This window comes from Pseudonaja textilis, chromosome 4, assembly GCF_049901715.1.
Source record: "Pseudonaja textilis isolate UNSWEBS1 chromosome 4, rPseTex1.2, whole genome shotgun sequence".
In the NCBI taxonomy this organism is placed as follows: Eukaryota; Metazoa; Chordata; class Lepidosauria; order Squamata; family Elapidae; genus Pseudonaja; species Pseudonaja textilis.
The window spans coordinates 41,907,402-41,934,446 of NC_141993.1; the positions used below are offsets into that span (position 1 = coordinate 41,907,402).

The 27,045-nt window shown below is 34.6% G+C and overlaps 1 protein-coding gene across 5 annotated transcripts in view; it reads right to left on the minus strand.

Annotated features, from left to right (window-relative positions):
• The window catches only part of PLEKHS1 (pleckstrin homology domain containing S1), a 29,895-nt gene extending 3,454 nt beyond the window's left edge, over positions 1 to 26,441 (minus strand). For 2 of the 5 annotated variants that reach the window (XM_087932710.1, XM_087932711.1), the window contains exons 1-15: positions 26,320 to 26,379; positions 22,221 to 22,298; positions 21,370 to 21,413; positions 19,131 to 19,204; positions 18,931 to 19,037; positions 17,092 to 17,226; positions 16,129 to 16,183; positions 14,308 to 14,412; positions 13,735 to 13,845; positions 11,458 to 11,544; positions 10,329 to 10,429; positions 7,580 to 7,771; positions 6,877 to 6,978; positions 3,265 to 3,400; positions 553 to 638 (exon numbers count right to left, since the gene is read on the minus strand). In XM_087932710.1, the coding sequence (XP_087788836.1) occupies positions 570 to 638; positions 3,265 to 3,400; positions 6,877 to 6,978; positions 7,580 to 7,771; positions 10,329 to 10,429; positions 11,458 to 11,544; positions 13,735 to 13,845; positions 14,308 to 14,412; positions 16,129 to 16,183; positions 17,092 to 17,226; positions 18,931 to 19,037; positions 19,131 to 19,204; positions 21,370 to 21,394 (1,299 nt within the window). In that variant the 5' untranslated portion in view covers positions 21,395 to 21,413; positions 22,221 to 22,298; positions 26,320 to 26,379 and the 3' untranslated portion in view covers positions 553 to 569. Of the gene's footprint in view, positions 1 to 552; positions 639 to 3,264; positions 3,401 to 6,876; positions 6,979 to 7,579; positions 7,772 to 10,328; positions 10,430 to 11,457; positions 11,545 to 13,734; positions 13,846 to 14,307; positions 14,413 to 16,128; positions 16,184 to 17,091; positions 17,227 to 18,930; positions 19,038 to 19,130; positions 19,205 to 21,369; positions 21,414 to 22,220; positions 22,299 to 26,319 lie in introns of all 5 variants that reach the window. The other 3 variants (XM_087932708.1, XM_087932709.1, XM_087932712.1) reach the window with 3 other exon arrangements.
• Between the last annotated feature and the right edge of the window lie 604 nt (positions 26,442 to 27,045).

Below are 27,045 nucleotides of genomic sequence, written 5' to 3' on the forward strand. Positions count from 1 at the left end.
CATCTTTATTATTTATTTATTGATTTGATTTGATTTGATTTGTCAATCGCTTACAAGATAATAGCTAGAGGTATAAACATGAGTAAGAATACAGGAAATATATATGAATAAATGAGACAATAGAACAGGGACGATAAGCATGAATGTGCACTTATGCACGCCCCTTACAGACCTCTTAGGAATGGGGTGAGGTCAATAGTAGATAGTTTAAGGTTAAAGGAGGTTAAGGGGGTTTAGAGGATGTAACAACAGAGTCAGGTGGTGCATTCCAGGCATTGACCACTCTGTTGCTGAAGTCGTACTTTCTGCAGTCAAATTTGGAACGGTTTGAGTTTGTATCTGTTATGTGCTCTTGTACTGTTGCAGTTGAAGCTGAATTACCTTCTACAATTTCCTACCAGTCAAAGAGGTAGTCGTTGACTGGTAGGACATTGTAGCAGATAATTTTGTGTACTACAATCTTTTCATTGATTTCTTTCTGCAGATAGGATAACAAGCCAGTGAAACCACGACAAAACTGATTGCTAAGATATACTCTTATGATATACTTACACTGTTCTTTTATGCCATTATGGACACGTGCATCCTGGAACATGCAAAATCTCTGAATTTGGGAGTCGATTTATTGTCACTTTTACCTTGGGGCAAAAAAAAAGTAGGAATGGTGATTATAACATTATATCTGACAGTTTATCTTATACTTTTTGAGTTAGTAAGATAATAAACAATTTTTTCAGGTCCAAACTATGAATCAGCATGCATTTCTATAATAAACACTGGAGTTGAGAAATGTATACAATTCTGGTGATTTAGGCCTGCAGCAGCAAAGACTTTTCTTGCCAGACAGTTTTATGAAGTTGTGTATCATTAGCATCTTGATGGAGTCCATGAAAAATCTATTGGCAACAAAATCCTGAAGTGAATAATTGCTGCAAATATTTCTAATGTTAAGACACAGAAAAATATATGGAGAAAAAGCCAGGAATTACCATTGCCATAACAATGGACTGATCACTCTGTCAGAGTGATTTTAAAGCGTTGATGAATTTGTCTTACAATTTGACGGGCTAGAAAGGAATGTTAGTTTGTTTCTTGCTACAAACAGAAATTCTACTGGTTCTGTCTGGTTCTATAGAACCCTTTGTTACTTCCTAAGCAGTTTGCAGAACCGGTAGTTAGAAGCAATCTCCGTTTGTTTTTTTCCACCCTTATTACATTCTTGCCAGTACGCCTAGACTTCCTGTTTCCGGAGCTTCTGAGGCTTGGCTTTCTTAAAGGGGAAAGGGAAAGGGTGGGATTCAAATTTTTTAACAACTGGTTCTATGGGTGTGGCTTAGTTGGTGAGTGTGGCTTGGTGGTCATGTGACTGGGTGGATGTGGCTTGGTGCTCATGTTATTGGCTGGGTGTAGCCAACTCAATATCACTCAAATTGAGGCATGCATCTCCTGGCCTGGCCTCTCATGACTGTGGGGATGCTGCAACAGTTGTAAGTGTGAAAAATGGTCATAAGTCACTTTTTTCAGTGCCATTGTAACTTTGAATGATCACTCAACACAAGCAAAGTACCAGCAAAGGAGGAGAAAAAACTCCAGAGACATTCCTGAAACAGGAAGTCTAGTCCTGCCAAGCATGTAATAAGGGTTAACAGAGAGGCAGTTTCTGTAAGCAACACCAGCATGTTTCCTTCCTGCCTTCCTTACAGGATTAGGCCAGTAATTTCTTCTAACAACCAGTTCTCCGAACTGCTTAGGATGTTAACAACCGGTTCTAGAAAATAGATGCGAACTGGTAGAATCCCACCTCTGGGAAAGGGTTGTTTCAAGTTTTTTACATGCTGTTGGGAGGAAATACTTCCCTGGACAATCAGCACTTTGAAGAAATAATTGAATAATGAAGCAGGGAATCAAGTGGCAGGGAACCAAGATGAGTAACATTCAGCAAGGCTTCTTGGCTAGCTAGAAAGATTGACATTCAAATGTGAGTTTACATACCCTTTCTGAGTTTTGGTCTAAAACTGGTTTTTGGTGAAGGTTAATTCAGTGCTTGGTGACATTTAATCCTGTATTGATGGGATAATTTTCCCTATTCAGCTTCAACAAGCAATAGCTACTGTTGTGATTTAATTATTTGTATTGTGTTTGAATTTTTTCCTGCCTCATAGTTTCTTTTTCTATCTGGGGAGGGGGTCTTCCTCACTGCTTTAGTACTATCTGGCACTGTCCTTTTGGGATGTACTTCTAAGAGGCAGGATGCAAGCTTGGCACTGATCTTTTTTACTGCCTTTCTGGGGGGAAGTAAATCTTCCTTAAATCTGGATGATTTCCTTAGGATATCTTGTGAGCTGAGTGAAACCAGCTGGCATCTTTAAGTGGTGCAGGATTGTTTTTCCTAGGTGTGCTTTTTCTGGGAGCTTAAATGACCTCTCTGCTAAAGGGTTTCACTTATGAGCAAGACATGGCTGCTTGATAGTCATCACTGCATTTTAACTATTTTCATTCCTTAAGGTGCTTTGGCACCCTGCCTGATTTGTAACTCTGGCTTGCAGGTATTTTTAATCTAATGATTGGTATTTAGGGCAGCTTTTTGCAAGTAAAGAAGCTTTTTGTATTTTTGTACAGGTAACCATTTTTCACAATTATGACCGTTGCAGCATCCCCACTGACATGAGAGGCAAAGTGAGGAGAAGTGCCCCTTGACATGAGTGATGTCTAGTTGGCCACACCCTCCCAGTCACATGACTACCAAGCCACACCCACCAACTAAGCCACACACACAGAACCATTGTTAAAAAAACTGAGTCCCTGCGACAGCCCTCCTGCTTGAGATTTATTTCTAGTTTTAAAAAACAACAATCTATTTCAGTTTGCTGACCTCCTTCACCAGGAGTTAGAATATTCTGGATATTTCACAAAACCAGTTTATGTGTTGTTGCTAATAATAGTGCTGGGATTTAAAAATATTTAAGTTATTGAAAGGAAGTAGTTTGACAAAAAAGAAACCCTTTCAGTTTTTACTGCGCTTGTTCATTGTCACTTTATTTCTAAGGTCAGACTTAAGTTTAAAAAGGGATCCTATGGCAAATGAAACCAAGCTGGAGAGGTGAATGGGGAGAGAAGGGTGATACAGGATCACTTATCATCTAGCTGGACATTTCTAATTGTGTATTTATAAGCAGATAGATAGGGCAAAACATCTAATGATAATTTTGCATAAAAATCTCGTATTGCCTAGTGCTAAGCTTTGCCTCAATTGCCATTTCTTACCTCCTTTCTTGTGGATCTACTTATGAACCAAAACATTTCATCCATATCTTTGATTTGCAAATCATTCACAGCCACTATACAGTCCCCTTGATGAAATATGCATCCTAAACCATATGGGTCTTTCCACTGAGAAATGCTGCAGTAAATTAGAGAAGGGACAAAAAACAAACATTTCAGACTTCTTATCTAACCTGATATGGAAATTAACAGAGGAAACTATCTTAGACCACAGTTTTAAGGGAACATTTCCTTACTGTTGGCAATTTTTGTTGAAGTTAGTGGGATCTGATCATGTTGAATTTTCATCGCACAGCACATCTGTCAGGCTGGGATTAAAAATGTTAGAAAATTGAATGAATCTGAGAGCTGTTCATTTATTAGGGCCAGGAAGAACAATTAATTAAAAGTAAAATTGTCTGAAAGAGGAGAGTGGAAGGCTATTACTATATTAAAATATTCCACACCAAGTTATTATGCAGTCATATACCAACTCTCTTGTGATCTTAATATCTTGCAGCACACTATACTTCAATAGCATATACTATACTAAAAATTAGCAGCAGAAAAGTTGATTCTCAATAAATGAGCTGGGAGCAGAATTTGTTTTGGTGTGCATGTATGTGTGTGAGTGTTTGTGTCTTTCTCTGTGTGTACTGAGTTTCTCAGTCCAAGAACAAACAAAAGATCTGTTATGCAAAGGTTTAAAATGATTATGGACCCAGAAATTGACTGCTCTATATCAATTAATTAATTAAAAACATCAGACATGCCTTTCTGAATTACTGAAAAGTATCAAGTATTAAACCTCATATTAGGTCTGTGAGGTAGACCAAGTTAGGAAACATGCTCCTCAAGAAATACTGAAATTCTACTATATTTATATAGAGCAGTGTATATGCTGGCTGGGGGAATTCTGGGAATTGAAATCCATGTATGTTAAAGTTCCTGGGGCTGAGAAATTGACGGTCTGACAGTGTTTTTCTTTTCCTACTTTTTATATCTGACAAAGTCAGTGCAGGATCACTTTCAGTTTCTTTATAACAGCTTCCTTTTTCTGTGCGTAATACATGTTATGCTAACTGCCACAATCCTGATGGAGAGCTTTGAATATTGCTAATCTCTTTTCCACTTTATTGTTTGGATCGTTCCTCCTTTTGTCAGTCCCTGATAGGCCAGTCATTGATACCGATATGCCTCTTTGCTGATCAACAAGGTGGGTGGGGAAATGTCCAAGCCTTCAATATGAAACATGAAATTTCCCATTGATTTGAAAAGAAAAGAGGTGAAACATGTGATATTAGAAGCTGACCGTTTTGTTTGTAGCTAATCAAATTTCCTGTTTCATTTTGTTATTAACTGATATCTTGAGGGGGCTGCTGGACTAATGTCAGACTCCCCCACCCCACCCCTGCTCCGCTCTCCATCTAACCATCTTTTTTGGCTATCATATTTTCCTTGTGTTCTTTTCCATTGCTTATTTTATTTCTCTATTATTTTATTTCTGCTCTGTTTACACTTTTATATTCTTCCTTTTTATTATTGTAAGCTGTCTAGGGCATCCCTATGGCAAGACAGACAGCAAATAAATTTAACGGATAAATAAATGAATGACGTATACATTATTGTAGTTATTAGACAGGTATAGTATGGCAGTCTATGAATGATGACAATCTAAAGCTGTAGGATCTTGATAGTTTTATTGATGCATTTTCCCCCACACTCTCCTACTTTTGTTGAAGGTAAGCAAGCAATGCAATGTTGTTAAAAGGAAACCTGTTACTTTATGTCTTCATAATCTGGAGAAAGATTGTGGTAGAGAAAGTGTGACACCTTGTGGTTTACCAAGGCAGTGGAATTTTAAAAACTTGCCAAGTTTTTGGTTTGTTTTTTTTAATTTCATCCTGAGTGTCTATTGTGGGAATAATGACGAACCCTATATCAGGCCTCAGACAGTTATTTTCTGCCAGATGAATTTACTTTAATACTGATGATAAGATACCCAAGAGCAACAATGCAGTTCAGGCAGCCTGGACTGTATAGTTCCATCCACCAATTTGGTTTCTTCATATGTATGTTCCCCCTGAGGCAAACACCTAAATTTCCTTTTATTAGTATCAATTCTGATGCTAGGAGATATAAATACAAAAACTATTTACTACTGCATTGACTTCAACAGTTAACATTTTTGCATTTGAAGAACTGTTCTCACATATTTTCCAAGTTACTTTTTGATTGCTTGAAAGAGCTATGAAATCTATTACCGATTTCTAAGATCTACCAAATGTTAGCTGGAGACATTATGATAACTATGGAAGAGAATGCACCTTCATATATCTTCAGCCCTGACATTTCTTTTCACAAGAACTGACTGCATAGTCTTAATGCTTAAAGTTATCTATCTTAATTTCCATATCTTAATTATCTACACAACAACTACATGAAAAAGTCTTCATTTTCCAAAGATAAACATTCCAGTATCCCAATGTCTTTTGGCAGGATTTAGTTTTCAGATAGTGTTTATCTTTGTTTTCAGGGAAGGGGAGCTCTTTTTGTGAATCTATTTTACTTTGTTTCAATGCTTCTTAAAGCAATAATGATGCCCTGTTGATTAATTAAATTTATCCTGCCATGATTTGCTGCAGGTAATCCATCTGAGATCTATGAAACTATGTTCCTTTGCTTCTTATAAAATATATATCTATTTTCCCCCTTTGGGAGACTTAGAATCTATGTCTAGACAAATGTACAATAAGTGTAGTAAATAACAATGTTAAAAAGCATGAAATATTAAATTTTTTAAATAAATAAAGGCCATAAAATTAACTTATTAATGACTCTTCAAATTAAAAGAATTAAGAATTAATTAAGAAAAAATTAAAATTAAAAGAGTTACTTTGTGACTTTAACAAGAATTTTTATAATGTTCTTTGGACAAAACTCTATAGAAAAACCTGAAAGATTTTTGGTAGGGTTGGAACTATCTAATTAAATTAATTAACTTTAGTTAATGAAGTTAAGAATCTCTCAAATGACGAGCCCCTAACTGGCCTTTTCTGGACTTGAAAATTAAATTAGGCTAGATTATGGAAAAGAGATCTCAAAGGAATATCAGTGCTGTAGGACTGAGAAGTTGAGGGAAAAGTATCTTGGAAGATGGCAGTCATAAACTGTTTCTATAATACTGCCAAAAACAGCAGTGGGAATAAGTCCATGAGTTCAGCAAAAATTGGACTCACTTTGAAAGTGACTTTGCTACTTTTAATAGTTAACCAACTGCACATTAATTAGTTGGATCTGTCCTTGTGAAAGAATATTTGGTGATGAAAAGATGGCATTGCTAAAAATAACTCATGCATTTATTTTGGCCTGACAGCATATTAATTATGATAAAGCAATATATTTAGTTAAGCCAGCAGGAGTTTTATCAAAGTCCCTTCAATGTAATCGTCATTGAAAACCTGTAATTTGAATTTGATCATTTAGTTTGCTGATCCATTTTAAGAAGGCAAGTAGTTAACACATTCCCCATCTCCCAAAACAATTCATCTGATTGTTATTTAGAAATTTACATAATAAATACAGTAAATAATTAATATAAATAAAAAACTTTACCATATGTATCCAGATGCTTTTACAAGTGTTAAATAGGAAATAAGATTTTGTTGAGGAAGGAGAATATCCACCTTCTCCAACTGGTTATCATCTGTGATTTTACTAAAAAAGAAATGAATGAAATCCAGAATGTAAGGCTGTTTGATCAAAACATACACCATTGCAAACTATTGCTATTCAAGCTAATTCTTAAGATAGAAAACATATACTGTAAGCAATAGCAAGCTATATAGCTGTCTAGATTGGGCTGGGAAACACCCAGCCAGATATGGTTTATTTAAAAATTTATCTTTACAAATTTTAAACAGTATTAATATCTCTTTCTCCTTTTGGCTAGGGCAGGAGTACAGGATGCTGTCAAACCAAATACAGATAGACAATTACATGTCACAACAAAAGAAAAGGGATCCAGTAAGAAGGAAAAAATGGGCCATTTTATTTCTCCTCTATGTCTACTTAATATGTAAATTAAGGAACAAATTTATGCTTTGGTGAATTCAATGAATAAGATGATGGAGAGATAAAGTTAAACATTACTTCCTGGTTCACATAATGGAACAACATGCTAACTTAAATTTTTTGTTTATTAGCTACAAATATGATGTTTATCTATTTAGAATTGGAACAATTTAACAAGGTTTCCTTTTAGATCTCAACATTTACAGTCATGAAAGAAATGATTCTATTCAAAAGAAATTCTTACCTGAGAATAATGGACAATTGAACCACTGATAAAAAAAAGAGTTTGGGTGTTTTTTCCAATATTCTTGGTAATGGCTTTGCTTTATGTTGACTATCTTCTGCCACTTGTAGATCCATCTGATTTTGGGAAAGGACCACTAATTCATTATTGACATGTTTTGCCTTTATTTTATCTTCCACCATCTCTGGAATCCTGAGGAACAGATTATATTAACCTTAAAAGATATTTATCAGTCAGGTCCTCAAAAATCTGACTTCTGGACAATCACCTGAAGAGCAACAGTTGAATGAAAACAGATCATGTAAAATTAAGAACAAATTTAGGATAATGCAGGTAAAGTTTAGTTTAGATATGTGATGGTTTACTCACTGACCTCATAGCCATAAGTCATTAATTTCTGAAGTCAGTCTTTTGACATGTATTGAAAGTACATTGAGTACACTGAAGTATTTGGAAATAAACTTACTTATGTTGCATTGTTATGCTTTCTTATTTCCCCCCCTTCCCAAACTGAACATTCTTCCTGAATTTTTCTTTTTCTCGGCCTTCACATATTTAGAGATCTAGCTTTTTATTTGCTTCTTGTTCTAGCTCAAATAATTATGGGTGATTCCATATTTAGACAGTCATATATGCTTTTAAGTCAGTGTTGACTCCTGGCAACTGCCTGGACATATATGAACTGCTTATAGCAAAACCAGAAAAACAAAACAAAACATATTACTTCCAACGTCATTATTAATAAACTTTAAATACCATGTTAGGCCATACAACAAACATCAAGGTCATGTACTTCTCTTCTTATTAGCAGGTTTTGCTTAAATCCATCTTGCAATGTCATTCTCATCAACAATATGTAGTCAATATTACATACAGACTAAAATAAGTTTTAGAAACTTATTGATTACAAGTTAAATATGCGATCAATATGCAATTAGAATTATTGGTAATAATTAGCATCTTTCTGACTGTTCTAGTATTAATATCAGAAATTAGATTTTACTTTTGGTACTGATCTCCAATCTTACATCAGTTTGAATTCAGGAGATATAGTTAATCAAATGTTCACATGCTGATAGTCCTTTTGAAATATAATTGTATATCAGCAAGACTGAATGTACAATAAAGATTAATTTAAACTAGAAAGAACAGTCAAGAGGAACAAAGGAGCCCAAATTCAACCTTGGAATTTTCCCTTACAGTCCTAAACTCCTTCCTCGTCCTCTAAATCTTTGGCCTATCTCTCTAGTCTTTATGCTTTCAGAATTCTCATTTTCTCTCCTATCCACATTATTTGCAATAAGCAGTTAGCCAATTGAGAGAAAATCATTCAGTCTTTCTGAGCGGGAGGGGGGGATTTATTTTGACATAAAAAGAGAACCCAGAAGGAAGTGCTTTGTGCCATTTTTTTAAAGGAGAAAAGACCAGAATGGGACACCTCAGCATGACCAACTTGCTGAGGTTGCCCAGATGGAACTGGGCCAGCGAGCAGGCAAGTGAGCAAGTCAGAGGCAGGTGGATGAGCAGACGAGTGGGTAGTCAGAACACATAATGGCAGTGGCAGCCATTCTCACATCTCCCACCACCTCTGCCTCCACTGTGCACTCAGGCCACCTCCTCACTCACTCACTTGTTTGGCTCTCCATTTAGGCACTGGCAACGAGTTTCTCCCACAATGAAAGGCACATATTGAGTTGTCTTGCAACAACCTGGTATCAGTGAGTTGGCAGAGGCAATGTGATGACCTGGGGCATGGCACAAAGGTAACACAGTGAGATAATTAATAAGAGTCCCTTTATTATCTCCAACTTTTCCCCAATGTCTAGGTTACCTTCTGGCTGGAGAAAAACTCTCCCAGGAACAGCCTTTGACTAAAGAAAATTAAGTCCAAAATATGGTCAACACAAACTATAACTTAAAGTCCAAACAAGCCAAACTGAAGTAATTAATTTGATAGGGTAGGAACAAGAATTTCAGATTTGAAGGCATGGCAAAACTCACACAGTTGGGAAGATGCCAGGAACACAGATAAGCCATGACAGCACCAGACAAAGTCACGTTTGCTCCTAACAGCCTGCTGCTTGCAGCCTGCCTTTCTTTTCAATTGTCTTCCCAGCTGTGCTAATGAAGGGAATCAGGGCCCTTTCCTCCCCATAAGCCACATAACCCACTCTCTTCTCTGTTTCTCCCTCTGTGCCCTGGGATGAAGAATGGGTGGGCCTGGTTCTTCTGAACTCCTTCTCCCTTGTTCTATCTCTTCCCTGCTCTGCCCAGCAGGACTTTGCCCTTCCCCAGTCTCCTCCATAGTCAACAGAGCCACACTCCCATTCCCTGTCAACTGTCCTGCTTCCTCCTTGGATTCAGACACTGACAGGGGCATGACAGGTAACTTGCGGGGCAGTGGGGCTGCCCCTAGCTGGCCATCCATAGCTGGCTGCACCAGCTATGATCAGAAATGACTGTATTGTCCATATAGGGGACAACAGAAACCAAACACTTCTAGTAGTATCTACTAGATATGGGCTGCCAAATAAAGGATTGGTTTTTCTGTCATCTGTTGCCATTCTAGTTTTGAAGCCAACTCTGGTGGTCTTACCTGCAACATGCATAATCAGGAAAACTTTTAAAGTTTTGCACTTATTGTTGACTTTGTTGACTTTGACTTTGTTATTCACATGGAAGGAAAGTTGTAAAAGGAATGTGTAATATTTGTTTCAGGAGAGAAATATCTTATTGCTAGTATACTTACAAATCTTTCATGAACATGTATTCTTCATTGCTACTGAGCTTTTCATTGTCTGAGATGCTAGGTTTTCCTGGAGTGTTAAACCCATCAATCACCTCATCTAACTTTGAAAATAAATGATATGCAATTAATAAATGTATGTCTTATGCACTGTTTATATACAAATGTCATCAACTAAACTTAACAGTTTCTAGATTTGGATTCTGCTATCATGGGAATATTGATACACTATCTGGTTAAAGCTAAAACTGTTTCTTAGTAGTGAAGCAAAATAAAATAGTAATTGTTTAGTAATCAATTTAGTTTCTTAAAAAATCTCAGTAACTAGGACTGCTGAAAATCCTAGAACATGGTTCAATTTGATTTAGACAAAAAAGATGGCAAAAGGAAAAATAGGCTCATTTCATCAGCCCTGCTCAAATCAAGCTTTTTTCTCAAAGTGGTCCCTAGTGAATCAGCATTATATATATCACAGTTGGCCTCTATGGAATTGCCCTTTGGATGACAAATTAATGACAAAGAAAAACAAATCTGTTTTTTTTCTCATTTATGGTTTTTTTCCTGGTGTGGTACACATAATGTTTAAATTATCTGGGATTATGTTAAACATAAATAGATGGAATATGTACCTGTGTTAACATGAGATGTATTGGGGACTAAGAATCTACACTTGAGATACTAAAGGAGGCCAGTGTGTGTGTGTGTGTGTGTGTGTGTGTGTGTGTGTGTGAGAGAGAGAGAGAGAGAGAGAGAGAGAGAGAGAGAGAGAGGGAGGGAGGGAGGATGGAGGGATGGTCACCATTCTCTTGCTTTGGAACAGCTTATTTCCTGAGCTCAGAATGTCTGCTGTTAACATTCTATTCAGGATAGCAGTTAAAACTGTGGATGGGCGAAAACTTGGAGATTCTATGTTTCTATGTTGATTATATTTCTGTGATGAATTCAGATATTTATAGCTTATGATTATAACCCTCCTAAATTGATTAAGCAGCACACAAATAATTAACATAAATAATCAATGTGTAAATAAATAACATGCTAAATTATGTATTTATTAATACAAAAAAATGGATTATGCATACTCCATGGCTAGCCTAATCAATAACAAGGGAGGTCATGCCATTCTGCTTACTTGTGCTAAAATACTTGTTGGAGAAGCATAATATTCTTCTTTGTCTTTTTCTTCCAGTTCTTCAACAGGAATATTTGTCAGTTGCCTCTAAAACAATAATTTAATTATTCTTTACTTAACACCATTTGACAAGATAAAAATAAATGTTATCTATAAAAATAAGCACAAAACAGTGAGGTATCTGATTTTATTAGAAAATCAGAAATGAAGTGCAGAAAATGGAGGTCACTGTCTAAAATACACTGCTCAAAAAAATAAAGGGAACACTTAAACAACACAATGTAACTCCAAGTCAATCACACTTCTGTGAAATCAAACTGTCCACTTAGGGAGCAACACTGATTGACAATCAATTTCACATGCTGTTGTGCAAATGGAATAGACAACAGGTGGAAATCATAGGCAGTTAGCAAGACATCCCCAATAAAGGAGTGGTTCTGCAGGTGGTGACCACAGACCACTTCTCAGTTCCTATGCTTTCTGGCTGATGGTTTGGTCACTTTTGAATGCTGGTGGTGCTTTCACTCTAGTGGTAACATGAGATGGAGTCTACAACCCACACAAGTGGCTCAGGTAGTGCAGCTCATCCAGGATGGCACATCAATGCGAGCTGTGGCAAGAAGGTTTGCTGTGTCTGTCAGCATAGTGTCCAGAGCATGGAGGCACTACCAGGAGACAGGCCAGTACATCAGGAGACGTGAAGGAGGCCATAGGAGGGCAACAACCCAGCATCAGGACAGCTACCTCCGCCTTTGTGCAAGGAGGGACAGGAGGAGCACTGCCAGAGCCCTGCAAAATGACCTCCAGCGGGCCACAAAAGTACATGTGGCTGCTCAAATGGTCAGAAACAGACTCCATGAGGGTGGTATGAGGGCCCGACGTCAACAGGTTGTGCTTACAGCAGGATGTTTGGCATTAGCCAGAGAGCACTAAGATTGGCAAATTAGCCACTTGGCACCTGCGCTCTTCACAGATGAAAGCAGGTTTACACTGAGCACATGTGACAGATGTGACAGGGTTCTGGACACACCATGGGGAACGTTCTGCTGCCTGCAACATCTTCCAGCATGACCGTTTTGGCAGTGGGTCAGTAATGGTGTGGGGTGGCATTTCTTTAGGGGGCCGCACAGCCCTCCATGTCCTCACCAGAGGTAGCCTGACTGCCATTATGTACCAAGATGAGATCATCAGACCCCTTGTGAGACCATATGCTGGTGCAGTTGGCCCTGGGTTCATCCTAATGCAAGACAGTGCTAGACCTCATGTGGCTAGAGTGTGTCAGCAGTTCCTGCAAGACGAAGGCATTGATGCTATGGACTGGCCTGCCCGTTCCCCAGACCTGAATCCAATTGAGCACATCTGAGACATCATGTCTTGCTCCATCCACCAACGCCACGTTGCACCACAGACTGTCCAGGAGTTGGGGGATGCTTTAGTCCAGGTGTGGGAGGAAATCTCTCAGAAGACCCCCACCTCATCAGGAGCATGCCCAGGCGTTGTAGGGAGGTCATACAGGCACGTGGAGGCCACACACACTACTGAGCCTCATTTTGACTTGTTTGAAGGACATTACATCAAAGTTGGATCAGCCTGTAGTGTTTTTTTCCACTTTAATTTTGAGTGTAACTCCAAATCCAGACCTCCATGGTTGCTAAATTTGATTTCTATTGATAATTTTTGTGTGAGTTTGTTGTCAGCACATTCAACTATGTAATGAACAAAGTATTTAATAAGAATATTTCATTCATTCAGATCTAGGATGTCTTATTTTTGTGTTCTCTTTATTTTTTTGAGCAGTGTATATTTATATGTTATAATATGGGAAAACAAATTCAAATTAAAACCCCTTTCTGTCAGTTGGTATATATTTGTCTATTAAGTACAGTGCTAAAAACTGTTGATATAATTTTAAAAGGCAGTAAAATGCTCAGATATCTACTGAACATTATCAAGCTAATGCCTAGTTCCCACACACAATTATTTTGTATAGATAGTCTGTCCAAAAGACAAAATATCTACATACTGCATTGTTTTACTAATCATCAATACTAACTCCTTTGTCAAACATTACCATATTTGGAGCTTCACAAGAGTAAAAAGAACCAGAAGTAAAGTAACAATTGGTAAATAGGTAGGTAGGTAAATGGGTGGGTGGGTGGGAAGGAAGGAAGGCAATACAGTTTGTGAAATTGTTCCCCTTATTGTAAATAATATTATTAACAAATATTTCAGATAAATCTGATGGACAACATAGCCAGTATCCGTTTCTGAACTCACCAGGCGTTGTAGGAGTTTTCTTGGTGATTCATAAATATGTAATTCTTTCTGGATTTCTTTACAAGTCGGGTCTGAGTTTGGCCTTTTTTTGTAAGCTGATGCTGCTATGTCCTATGCCGCAAAGAAAATAATTAGTCACTTAATGGCTTTATTTCAAGGTGCTTAATTAACAGTGATAGCTGAAAATTTGAGATAGAGTTTCTGATAAGAATTACTATAGACACTTTTGCTTTAATTTCCTTTTAATATGTTAAAATTGTGGAAAAAGAAAAGGATAGTGTTAATTTTTAAAAAAACTATGCTTAATCACTAATTTTGAATTTTAAAAAAATCATAAATATCTAGGGTTATAAGAATGGAAGAAAGTCTGATCAAGTACACCCCTCCCAAAACTCCTAAAGCAAGCTAATAATGACTAAGCATGCTTAGTGGGAATATAAGACTGACTATTGGGAGAAAGAATGAAATCAAATTTCTTAGGAGGGTATTTCTGGACTTCTTAATACCTTGTTCCTTTATGCCTTGCAATTAAAGTGGATATGTCTATAAAAGTCTATAAAATTAAACACTTACTTCATATTTAGTGCCAAGACACTGATCCTTTTTGGTGATAGAGATAGTATCCAAATTATCAAGACAGGCTGGGACAGATTGGGACCGACTTCTGACTTTCAGTTTCTGAAATTCAAAATTTACACAACAAACGTTATATACTTTTATATAAATCATCTAATTGTTGTTCATAACAGCTGAAGACATGTTTCTTCAAGCATTTAGGGGCAAGTAGTGCACAGGATATTTTTTAGGCAAATTATTAGTTGTTGCTTGTATTTGTTTTTTTTACACATTCCTTACTTTGTAAACCAAATTACAAATTACTTGAGATCCACAAAAATGGGCAGTGAATAAACTGTGTTACAAATAAATGGCCATATTCTTTCTCTGAAATGCAGATGCCCACAATTAAGATCCACATCACATTCCATCCACCTAGGGTGGTAAGTATCTTCAGAAAATTATGCAAAAGTTAGCAAAGCACTACTTGCTTGTTTATTGTATTCATGGTCATTTAATTGTCAAACGTTTTGCAGTGTTGAAAACCTCCAAATTGTCTTTTCTAGGTGAAGACATGTTACCTTGGGATATAAAATTGCATTATTTATCTGTGAGCTCTTGCTATTAAATATTTTGTGACAGCGGTCATTGTGGCTGATCAAATAAGCCTTTTTCTGTCTTGGTGCTTTTCTGGAAACAATGCAAGGATTGTGTTGCAAGGCTACAATAGTCTCAGGTGTGCTGACCTTTCATTGAAGGATCAGCTCTTTTCCAGGATGTGCCCTGGAGAAAAATTGATTAACACTTTAATGTTTTAGTTCTTGGGTTTTCACCTTTTTTTTTTTGCTTTTTACCACATTGTATATTATTCTAAATTGTATGCCATCCAGAACGCTTGTGTAAATGTGATTTATAAGTAAACATTAAACAAAGAAAAGTTTTCCCTTACCAGCAAAGATTCATTAGTAATCAGTTTTATGATTGTTAATAACATGGGAGATTGATGATTTAGTTTAGACTGTCTCAAAATTTCATCTAACACTTAAGGAAGTTGCTAAATATTAACAATAGCCACAGTCTGGATAAACCATCTGGTGCCTTTCTTACATTATTTAGTATTATTTTCTGTATAAGTTTAATTTATTGTTTTACTGTTTTTATGATTGTTTTATAGTTGTTACCTTTGATTGCTTTATAGTTATTGCTTTCATTGTTGTTGTGAGTTACTCAGAGTTGCTTAAGATATAATTATTTTTTCTTCATAACAAAGATTGGCAGCCATATAAATATTTTAAATAAATACAAGACAAGACAGTTTATATTTGATATGTTGTAATCCTGTCTTTTAAAATTGGACTTGGATCGCAAGTAAAAATCAAGAATCAGGTAGATATTATCTTGTCAACATTCAGGAGATTTAGAAGCCTGCTTTCCTCACAGAAAATTTTAGTGAAAGTAAAATGTGAATCGGGTGGAGAAAAATTGATTCACATCTTAACTAAGGAAAATTTTTAAGTAAACTTGTCTTTAATGAAGGCAAATAAAAAAAGAATGAGCGTATCATTATCAACTTCAAAAGTTGACAATGTTGCTTGTAAAAGGGACATTTCTTGAGTTAATAATTTGAAACTTGACTTCTGTAATCTGATTGCCTCATTAAAGCTTTTGGTAACATTTGCTGATAAAAATCCCATTTGCTATATATGCCGTGTTTCCTTGTGAACTAGAATATGTTTGGAAAAGGACAGAGGCAAATGATAATTAACAGTTTGGCTTCCCCACTCCCTTTAGAAGCATTAGATATGGTATGGTATATCACAAAAGACAACATTAATTTACCTGTTTTTCTGAGCACAATGTAAACAGGAAGGTGGCCCATTCCTCAACTTCCTTGCTAGAGTTTTAAATGTTTTACAACAGACAAAAGAGTAACAAAAGTTAAAAATTAAGTCCAGATGATGCTCACAACATTTAGAAATTGTCTAAGATGATGACTGTGTGTCATTCTTTGCCTTTGCCTATGAATTGCAGAATTAATCAAGATGCATGCAACAAGCTGCAGCACCTATCTGGACTTGGGTTAAGGTGGCTTAGAAGAATGGAATTCTCTTGGATTTGGATGCTAGAATAGGAAATTTTAAAAAATCCCAGAAGACACAGGAAAACCACTTCCATATTGTTGTCCAAAAAAGCAATGCAAGTCCGAACTTCAGATAGTTTTCAAAGGAGCCATGCAGAATATTTCACTGGATTTGATTTCACTTAAGAATTAGCTTATGTTTCCCCTCTCATGATTGAATTTCCTCTATTCTAGAATAGTGCGAAATAGTTAGCTCTTAGAATAATCTCTAATTATAAAAAATATCTTTCTTTCTTTTCCTTTCTTCCTTCCCCCTTCTTTCCCATAATTGTGAGAAAGTGTTCATCATAAGTTGTTTTTCTCTTTTGCAGCTTTATGACACAAATCTGGAGAATCTAACTCTGTCATAAACAGTATTGAACTATGCCCACTGCAGTTGATATTTTTTTCTATGCAAGCTGCAGAATTCAGAATAATGGTCTGAAATTATAGGGAAGCAGATTATAGTTGGATGCTAGAAAAAACATCGTATCAATAAGAGTAATTTCATAATACATGCAGGTTTCAAGATTGTAAAATACCTCCATCACTGTATGTGTTTAAACACTGAGTCATACCCCAGAAATATTTAGTCTGAGGATCCATTTTTAATATTTGGGTGTTCTTTTTTCCAACATTATAACAAATTAAAACTATGTCCCATAAAAGGATTGTGAACTTACCTATCTTTTCCAATAAGGTAATATATTCTGTTCTCTGTAGTGATACTCAATACTTCGGCGAACTGGCACTTGAACATCTTTTTCACTGCAGACATTTTCTCAAAATCACCTATGCCGATTTCTATTTTTAAAGCCCTGTCAAATAAATATAAAATAGGTAAACAAATATTATAAATTCTCCTCAGATATGAGAAGAGAGTCTGTAGCTTATATCTGGTATAGAAAATTCCTGCCCAAGAAGTTTCTAGGCAATCAGTAGAGCTATCATACCCAGGCTACAAAACCCAGGCGACCATTAAATAGTTCGTCACTCTTTGCTTGTAGTCATCTAGGGTTTTCAAGCCCAGATACAGTAATTGTAGAATCAGGATTGTTTATTTTATTTTATTTTATTTATTTGTCAATTGTTTACGAGATAATAAGTAAAAGTGTATACATAATTATGAATACATGAAATGAGTACATATAAGAAAAATGAAAGAAAAATAAAAGAAACAATAGGACAGGGACGGTAGGCACGTTGGTGCGCTTATGCACGCTCCCTACAGACCTCTTAGGAAAGGGGTGAGGTCAATAGTAGACAGTCTAAGGTTAAAGTTTTTGGGGTTTGGAGAAGAAACTACAGAGTCGGGTAGAGTATTCCAGACATTGACCACTCTGTTGCTGAAGTCGTATTTCCTGCAATCAAGCTTGGTGCGGTTAACCTTGAGTTTGTATCTGTTGTGTGCTCTTGTGTTGTTATGGTTGAAGCTGAAGTATTCATTGATAGGTAGGACATTGCAATGTATGATTTTATATACCATGCTTAAATCAGACCGAAGACGGCGTAATTCAAGGTTTTCTAGTTCTAGAATTTCAAGTCTGGTGGCATAAGGTATTCTACAATGAGTAGAGGAGTGGAGAACTCTTCTTGTGAAATATTTCTGGACTTTCTCAATTGTGCTAATATCAGATACGTAATGTGGGTTCCAGACTGATGAGCTGTATTCGAGTATTGGTCTAGCAAATGTTTTGTATGCTCTAGTTAGTAGTGTGATATTACCAGAGAAAAAGCTACGTAAGATTAGGTTAACAACTCTTAATGCCTTTTTGGCTATGTAGTTGCAGTGGGCACTAGCACTTAGATCATTAGAGGTGAGTATTCCAAGGTCCTTTACAGAGCTTGGATCATCAACAAGATCTTGACTATTCAGCTTGTATTTTATTTTCGGATTTTTTTTGCCAATATGTAAGACAGAGCATTTATTTGTTGAGATTTGAAGTTGCCATTTGTGTCTTCACAAAAAGGATCTCTTTGTGCATAATCATATAAGGTCTCTTTTCACAAGCCCACAGAGTCAGAAAGCGACTAAACTCATGCAATTCTGTTACACCCATTTATTTTAATGCATGAAAAGTGTAATTTGACTGTTCTCTTCCACCTTCATCTCTAATATTTACTTACTTACTTATTGAAGCATGCCTCAACTAAACATCAAATAGAAATTAACTAAGATGTTAGGAATAAAAATGATGATAATGATCCTACAGCATAAAACAAAACCTAGCCAAGCTTATGAAACAGAGATTCAGTATCAGGGACTGTTTCATCCTGTGCTAGGAGTTATGGAAGAACTAGGTTTTTAAATATTTGTGGAACAGGGTTAGGACCACAAAGAATAGGGGGTCATGGAGCTGTGACATAGGGAAAGTGCAGCCTCATATCATATAATGTAGACCAACATTTGTTAAAGAACCAGAGAAAAGTACAGTAACCTTTATTATTTAAGCATCAGAAATGTTGTATTTCACCAATAAGTCAGCTAAAATAAACTGTGATCCATTTGTTCAAATACTTACTCATTAATTTCAATGTGGCCTTTTATTTGCTGGCCTTTGTGATAGCTCAAGATATAACGATTTTGGGCAGAATGAGAAAGAATAAAATATCTCTTTTTCCAGGAAACCTACAGAAAGGGGAAAAATTAATTTCATACATTAATAGAAAATCAACACATTAGGAATGTATTTTGATGATGCTATAATTTTCCTAACTGTACCTGATTATTAAAAAGCTGAGGTGGTGGTGATTTTATGAAGAAACCATGCTTGTAAACACTGCTGTCACAATTTCCTAAGAAAGAAAAACAAAAGGTCATGTTTTATAAAAAGATATTCTTGCACAATAACTAATGCTAAATGCTGGGCAACCAAATTTTGGCCTTGAAATATCATCAAGCCATCTCTCTTTTTCTTACTCATGCTCTACCTAGGCTTTAAACATACATGAAACAAACTAATAACTGCAATAAATTAGAAATGGCATTCTTTATTTTTTTTTAATGAACATCTTCAAAATATCTTGAATATGTCACTACATTGCAAATACTTCCTAGACCTAGAAGATGGGAGGTAAGCAAAGTGTATATTGGAACAAGGAACAAAAAAGATGACAAGAGACATGGAAGAGCAATTTTCTGGAAAATAAAAAATAAGGTTCTAATATGGTGTTTTTCAACCTCAACATCTTTAAGATGTGTGAACTTCAAATTCCAAAATTACCACAACCAGAATTTTCTACAGACCAAAGTTGTAGTGTGGGACAAGAAAAATAGAATGAATGATACATAAATTGCAAGATTAGAATAAGATGATTAATTTGTGTAGCTTGGTATAATATTTCCTAAACATTGAGAAATGAATGGAGAAATGTTCAGATATGTAAATGCTGGAAGAAGACAGTGGCTAGCTCATTGTGAAAAATGAAGATTTAAAAAAGTAAAAATAGTTATACATATTAAACTGATTCTATCCATTGCATGAAAGTTGAAAATTTCACAAAAGGAAATTGAATGCCATGAGAAAATTGTTACTGTACTTAAGAAGTGATAGTGGTAAAACAAGAAGAGATAAGGTTATGAATGAGTAATATACATATGAAGACTAAATATAAATCTGAATGACAAGTCCAAAATAATTATTTGAAATCTTTGGTCATTTAGGGACAATGGATGAAGATATAATCACAAATATATAAAAGGAAACTGAATTCATTGAGAAGGCGGTGAAAATCAAGAAGGTTGTTTTTTGGATATGATGTAAAGGATAGAGTGCATGAAGAAATTTGTTTGCTGGGATAGAAATATATGGAAAAGTACAGACGATGGGGTTTATGAAAAGTAGTTTCTTTGGGTTTCCTTTTATCTCCTGATTTTAATTTGTGTTCCATACTATTGCTTACACTTACACTTGCATTTGCAAAATGTTGTTTAATCTGAAAGGGAATAATATAATATCTATATATGTTTGTGAGAACACTCCAAACACAGCACTGCCTATTGTATGATTTCCAATTGACTATATATGTAAAAACAAATAAAAATTTACACTGTGGCAAAGCATATTAAAATATTTTGGGAAAAACATATTTGGAAGAATAATGTATAATCTAGTCCCAATATAATAATGTTATATAGTTAAGCAATGATGGTGGTTATAAAGAAAATATGCTGCTGTAGACACTATGATCTGAAGCTAGATACAAATGAAAGCATGAGGAAGCATTTTTTGTATAAGCTCCTTTCATCCTTTGCACAATACATTTTATTGATTACTATGGTACTATTGCATATCATCAAGGCCTGTGAACAAGGTCAGGAACTGGCCCATTAGTTCTTAAAATCAGAAAATAGCCCGAAGGATTTGTATGAAAGTGGCAGACTACAGTTACAAGCAGAATTTCTCTTTGTTCTTAACAAAATTCTAGCAAATTAACCTTTTAGTTCATAAAAATAGTTAAACGAGTTGAAATATGCTTGGTATTCACAGAAAACTCAGAGCAGTATTTAAAAAACATTGTCAAGTGAAAATAAAAATGTATGTGTAGAGCTTTTTGATGAATGAGAAGCAGAGCTCAGTGTGAAACAAACTCCATTAGATCAGATCTCTGAAGTGTATAATAAATATAAAGGGTAACATATAAAGCATGGACAAGATGCATTTTCTGCTTCATTGAGTAACAATTTAATGAAAGGAGCAGGTCTTTTAGTATGAAAATCTGATTGTAGGGTGGCTTAAGAATGTCCATTGCCAAATTCTTGATTCGGTTTGAAATTTGGATCAAAGTCAACCTGAAAAAAGAGTGGGAATATAACCTGGTGACTGTGTAACAAATTGTTATAACTTTATAACAGAGACTTGTTCTGCATTTATTGAACAAGGGACATATTGACAAGTATCAAGTATAAAAAATGCTGTGAAAAGAGGAATCAGGCAGAAACATATTTAGAATTTATGTACCAATACTAGTTCTTGTAGAATCCATATTTGATTATTAGTTCAACCTGAAAAATAAACAAAGAATGAATGTTAAAGATGAACTTCACTGTTTCTCAAGGCTACCATAACCAAAGGATTTCTAAAAGACAGACCTTTTTTTTTCAGGATTCACTAATCTATTTAATACAAACAGAAACTGTAACCACACAACATATTATCAGATGGTAACAATATTGTTTGTTAATCTTATTTAAATTTAAGTTACTCATATACTTGGAATAAAATAAAATAATTTCATATGCCAAAACAAACAAAAACTCATATGCAATAGTTGTCAGTTTCCCCCAAAGAACATGGTATTTGCCAAGAATAAGAATGTGATATTTAATTTCTATAATTTTGTCCAGTTTCTACTTGGAATGTTATGCAAAAAAAAAAAAAAATACCGGAAGATTCAATTACCATCCTGGAAATTCAACAGAATAATAAAATGCAACAAAAAGTCCCTTGAGATTAGAATTGTAAGAATTACATTGATAAAAGTTTATAAGAAGGAAAAGAGATTTAGGAACTGATATATAGTACTCTTTAGCAATATATGAAATTCCTACTTTTCTTTCATCTTGCAGATAAAAACATCAGTATTAACAAAATGAACAATTTATAAGGCATTAGTATTATGCAAAGATTTATTTATGATATGACTTCCCTTTTTCCCTTTTGCCTGCACAGCGACCCTTTAATCTGCTTCAACTATTTTGGAAAGCTTGTTTAGATACGAAGGGGAGAAAATATATAGTAGGTTTGCTAATAAATGCAACTTTACTAGCAGAATTATAGTCAAAATGAAGATTTTCAAAACTAATTCTTACCTCTATGCTGAACAGAATTCACCATATTTTAGAAATAAATTGGATTTGTTTGAAGAAAAGAACTATGGCTTTTAAATACTAGTGCCAAGATAAAAGAAAAAAAATAGGACGTGTTAAATTTGAAATATAGTCCATAATCATTGCAATCTAGTTCATGTGAAAAATGCTCTTTCATTTCTAAGTATTTAGAAAACACAGTGCTTTCAGTGAAAAGTATCAGACAGACATGTTCTGTACATCAGTGATGTTTCAGCAAGAAGAATTTCCTATTCTTTTCATTAGACATTGCATTTTGTGGATACATACAGTTGTTATACTGGACTGAACTTTCTCTGTTTTTCTCTATAAATAAATTCAGAACATCAACTGTTCACTAAAAATTCAATTTCTACAAGGAATTAATTAACTGAAGAAAACTGCAGTTTTAAAAAACCCTATTTTATCATGAGATTAATCATTCACTGAACTAAAACCCTATTCTTCTTCCTCTTCCCATTCCACCATATCTGTGATTAGTAGATAACATAATTCTTTGTTTGCAAGGATTGAAAGGAACAAATATCACTTCTTTTTTATTTTATTTATTTGTCAAAAGCTTACAACAACAGAAACAAGAATAAACATAAGTTTATTCTTGTTTAAATACAAGAAATAGGAACTAATTGGGGACAATAGGACAGGGACAGTAGGCACAATTGTGAATGCACCTTATGAATGCACCTTACAGACCTTTTAGGAATGGGGTGAGGTCAATAGAGGTTAGTTTGAGTATAAAGAAGTGGGGGCTTGAGCAGGTGACAACAGAATCAGGTAGTGAGTTCCAGACATTGACCACTCTGTTGCTGAACTTCCTGCAATTGAGTTTGGAGTGATATACATTTAGCTTATATCTGTTGTGTGCTCTTGTATTGTTGTGGTTAAAGCTGAAATATTCATTAACTGGTAAGACGTTGTAACAAAAAAAATTTATGTACTATGCTTAAGTCCAATTTTAGTTGGCATAGTTCAAAGTTCTTTATTCACTTTTTTACCACTTCTTTATTCGTTTCTGCTATATGAAGAATATATTTTACATAAGAATATATTTAACACCAACCTCCAATAAAGGATGCCTAGAATGAAACTTATAATTGGATGTATTTTTCCGTCCTGTGTCTTTATTTTTCCAGGAAACTAGGAAGTATTTCTTTCTATGATGCTTACCATGTCTGCCCATACCTTGTGGACTGAGATGTCTCTTATCTGACTATTGCCGAGCCTTTGGATCTTCATTCTCCTGACTTTCAAAAATATTCCCACAGACCACTACACATGCATGCGTATATGCACATCCATAAATGTACATAGGCCCAATAAAACCTTCCTACAAGAAGCAGTGCTACTGGTGATTAGTGGTAATCAGAATGGTATCAGGTGAGTTGTCCAGTGGGAGGATATTGTATCCTGCTGCCTGGATTGAATGGCTTTCAAACTGTTGCCAAAATATCTCAGTCTGGACAGGATTTTCTTAAATTGGTTTAGAATAGAGGTCTCTAACCTTGGCAACTTTAAGCCCAATGGACTTCAATTCCCAGAATTCCCCAGCCAGCTTGGGTTGGAGACCCCTGGTTTAGAAGATAGCCAGTATAAGCACAGGGTAGGTACAGATTGAGGGTTTAGGGCTCTTTATAACTGAATATTATGTTTCAGCTTTGTGGGCAACTGCATTTTACATTCAAGATATTCAAGTGACATATATTTCATATTCCTAAAAATATTGGTTTTCTACTATTTTAAAATTAATCTTTGATAGTATACACTTCTTGGGAGTGAAGGGATAGCTTCAGTCACAGATGGCACAATGTTATTACTATTTCCGCACCTAATTTTTCTATTTATTATCTAATTGAACCGGTATCCCACAAAAACAAAGAAACACAGCAAGTCTAGAAGTGCTCAATCATTCAATAAGTTGATCAGATTATACTTTTAAGAAAGACAAGAAATTGATAGTCATTTTCCAATGAGAAAGAATACAAAATTAAAATGCAAATCACTCTTAATATAGTATTTAAAAGAAGATTTCAATCCAATCAAATATTTGTTTAAAGAATTGAAACAGAACCTGAGATGGGAATGGGAATGACTTGCCTTGATAAAAATATTTTTCAGATATTTCTGAAAAAATTAACAAACAATTTAAGGTCTTATCAAGACAGACACCAGACTTTGCTCACAGAACTATTCAAGTTTATGATTGCTTAAATATGCAATTGCCATGACAAAGAAATGAACAAAATATCATAGATGTAAAATATCTCAGGTAGTTGTTGAAAATTGTAACATATGAAGCAGCACCTACATCAGACATGTTGAGAATGACAATAACAATAGAGTACATTGCATTGTACTAAGAGTTTATGATCTCTCCCAAAATTGCATGTATCTGAAAAGAACATAGTATAAGTTCATCAAATGCAAAATTCAGAGTTTTGAAATTTAATAAACCAAGACAAAAAACATTTATTGAAGACTATAATCCTCTTTAATGCAATACATTTTCCTCAATTTATTAAAATAATTTAAAACATTAATTCAAGAATGAAATTATTCAAAAATATGAAAAAAAGAAAGGATATGAAAATATGGAACTAGAGTTATCATAGCATTTCAACCCATATTACAATAACTAAGGTCTTACATTAATGGTATCAAAATGTGATAAGTATAACATATATATTTCATATATAATCAGTGAATTTTGGGGGATGCAGTTGAATATTCTTTAACCCTGCTAGAATATGATAAGATTGTAGATTTTTGAAAGAAAGTATTTAATAATATGTACACAGAATAATACGTACAACGAACAGAACAAACAAACAGAAGTTAAGAATTATTATACATGTAAATTAGAATAAAAGTACTGCTAGGTAAGAAAGCATTTTCATTTTTAGCAGTTAAATTATTGCTGAACAATGAAATATATATATATATCTAGAGTTAAATAGTATAAGATCTAGTTTACATCGTTGCTTGACAAAGTTTATTTTAAAACCTATTATTTCACCATAAAAAATAGCAAATCATTATTTTATAGAGAATGGTGGGATATTATTGCTTATATATATAATAGAAATTATGGGAATGTTAAATTTTACTAAGATCATGTAAATTTAATTTAACTCTAAATATAATTTTGGTTGTTTCATATCTCCTAGTAATCAATTATTATGCACTTATATTATATTCCTGTTACAATAATCTAATAGGTATTGTACAAAAATTATTTTCAAACTATAATACTGTAGATTGAACAATTCTACTACTGAAAAGTTTTAATTATAAATGTTTGTTTTACTTAAAAAATAATGATTTTAAAAAAATAAGACTGTAGATAAGATAAAGGAAACATAAGGTACCTTTGACAGGTCTTTGGTCTTCTTTCAAATGGTAAATCTTCCAAACTAAGTGCCAACTCTTAGTCTTATAGGGCATACACCAAATAATATTAGAGTAAGCTAGTGTCATTTGTTTTAATCATGCCATTTGTATATTAAATTTTCTTGAGGCTGAGAGAAGGTGAAACACCATTAAAATTAAAGGATGTTATCTTAGGTATGTACATCATTAAGTGTTGTATGTTATGATTCTTGATTCTTAACAAATGTACTTTTTCTTTATGTATACTGAGAGTATTTACACCAAGACAAATTCCTTGTGTGTCCAATCACACTTGGCCGATAAAGTGTTCTATTCTATTCTATTCTATTCTATTCTATTCTATTCTATTCTATTCTATTCTATATACTTGTGAATTTACAAGAGGGTCTATGGCCAAATTTGGAATACTAAAAGAGTGCAGGACTATTAACTGCAGATAATTTCCATGCACAGTTAAACTTTTGTACAACGCTTCCAAAGATGAAAACAAAGAAAATTCCAAGTTTTATTCCTGTTTTAAATTTTATTTACAGTATTTATAAGGGGGTTTTACCTAAATTTTGTGACAATAAAATGTAGTGAAACAATTTACACTTTAACTACTGTACACAGAATAAAATTAAATTTTAGATATTGTCAGCTGTAAATAAACGTTATGATTTTTAGCAATACTTACAGGATAGGATGTTTTCTATGCTAGAGATCAGCAATGTCCAATCATGTCACTGAGAGAGTTATTGAAAATTGGATTATTTAGAGTGGCTGTCTTTTTATATCAGTCTTAATTATACCCCTAACTATGACTCATAAGGAAATACCCAATTTTTTCATATGGGAAATATTCTCTTTTACTGTCAAAACTGAAAGTTGTTTTAATGAGGAAATACGGGAAATTGCAGTGTATTTAAAAAGCTTTTGACAGGGCACAGAACAGGTGCAATAATAATACTAAATCCAGGTTGGCACTTGGTTTGCTTTTCTATTTCATTTCCTCATAGCATTAAAAAAAAATGTAACACTACTCCAACAGCAAGACAGATATGAATTGCTACGAGGATATAGTTGGTGACTTGATTGCTATTATTACAATCCAACAAAATACTTTATATAATGAATGACACAGGAAGGGAAACTTTCAGAAAACAAATCCATAGACCTTTCCTTATGTATATCTAATGGTTGGGGAAAAATGTTTTCTTAGAATTCCTATATTATCTCATATAACCTTACTCAAACTCATACCAGAAGCAGCCACACTATTCTGATGTTGCTGAAACATGTTAAGACAATTCTAAAATGTGTAAAATCTGATGTTGACTATAGCAGTTGATTGACTACTAGTGCAGAAGATGACTGCCACTGGTACCTGTTGGCAATTTTAGTCTGGTATAGGCAAATCCCA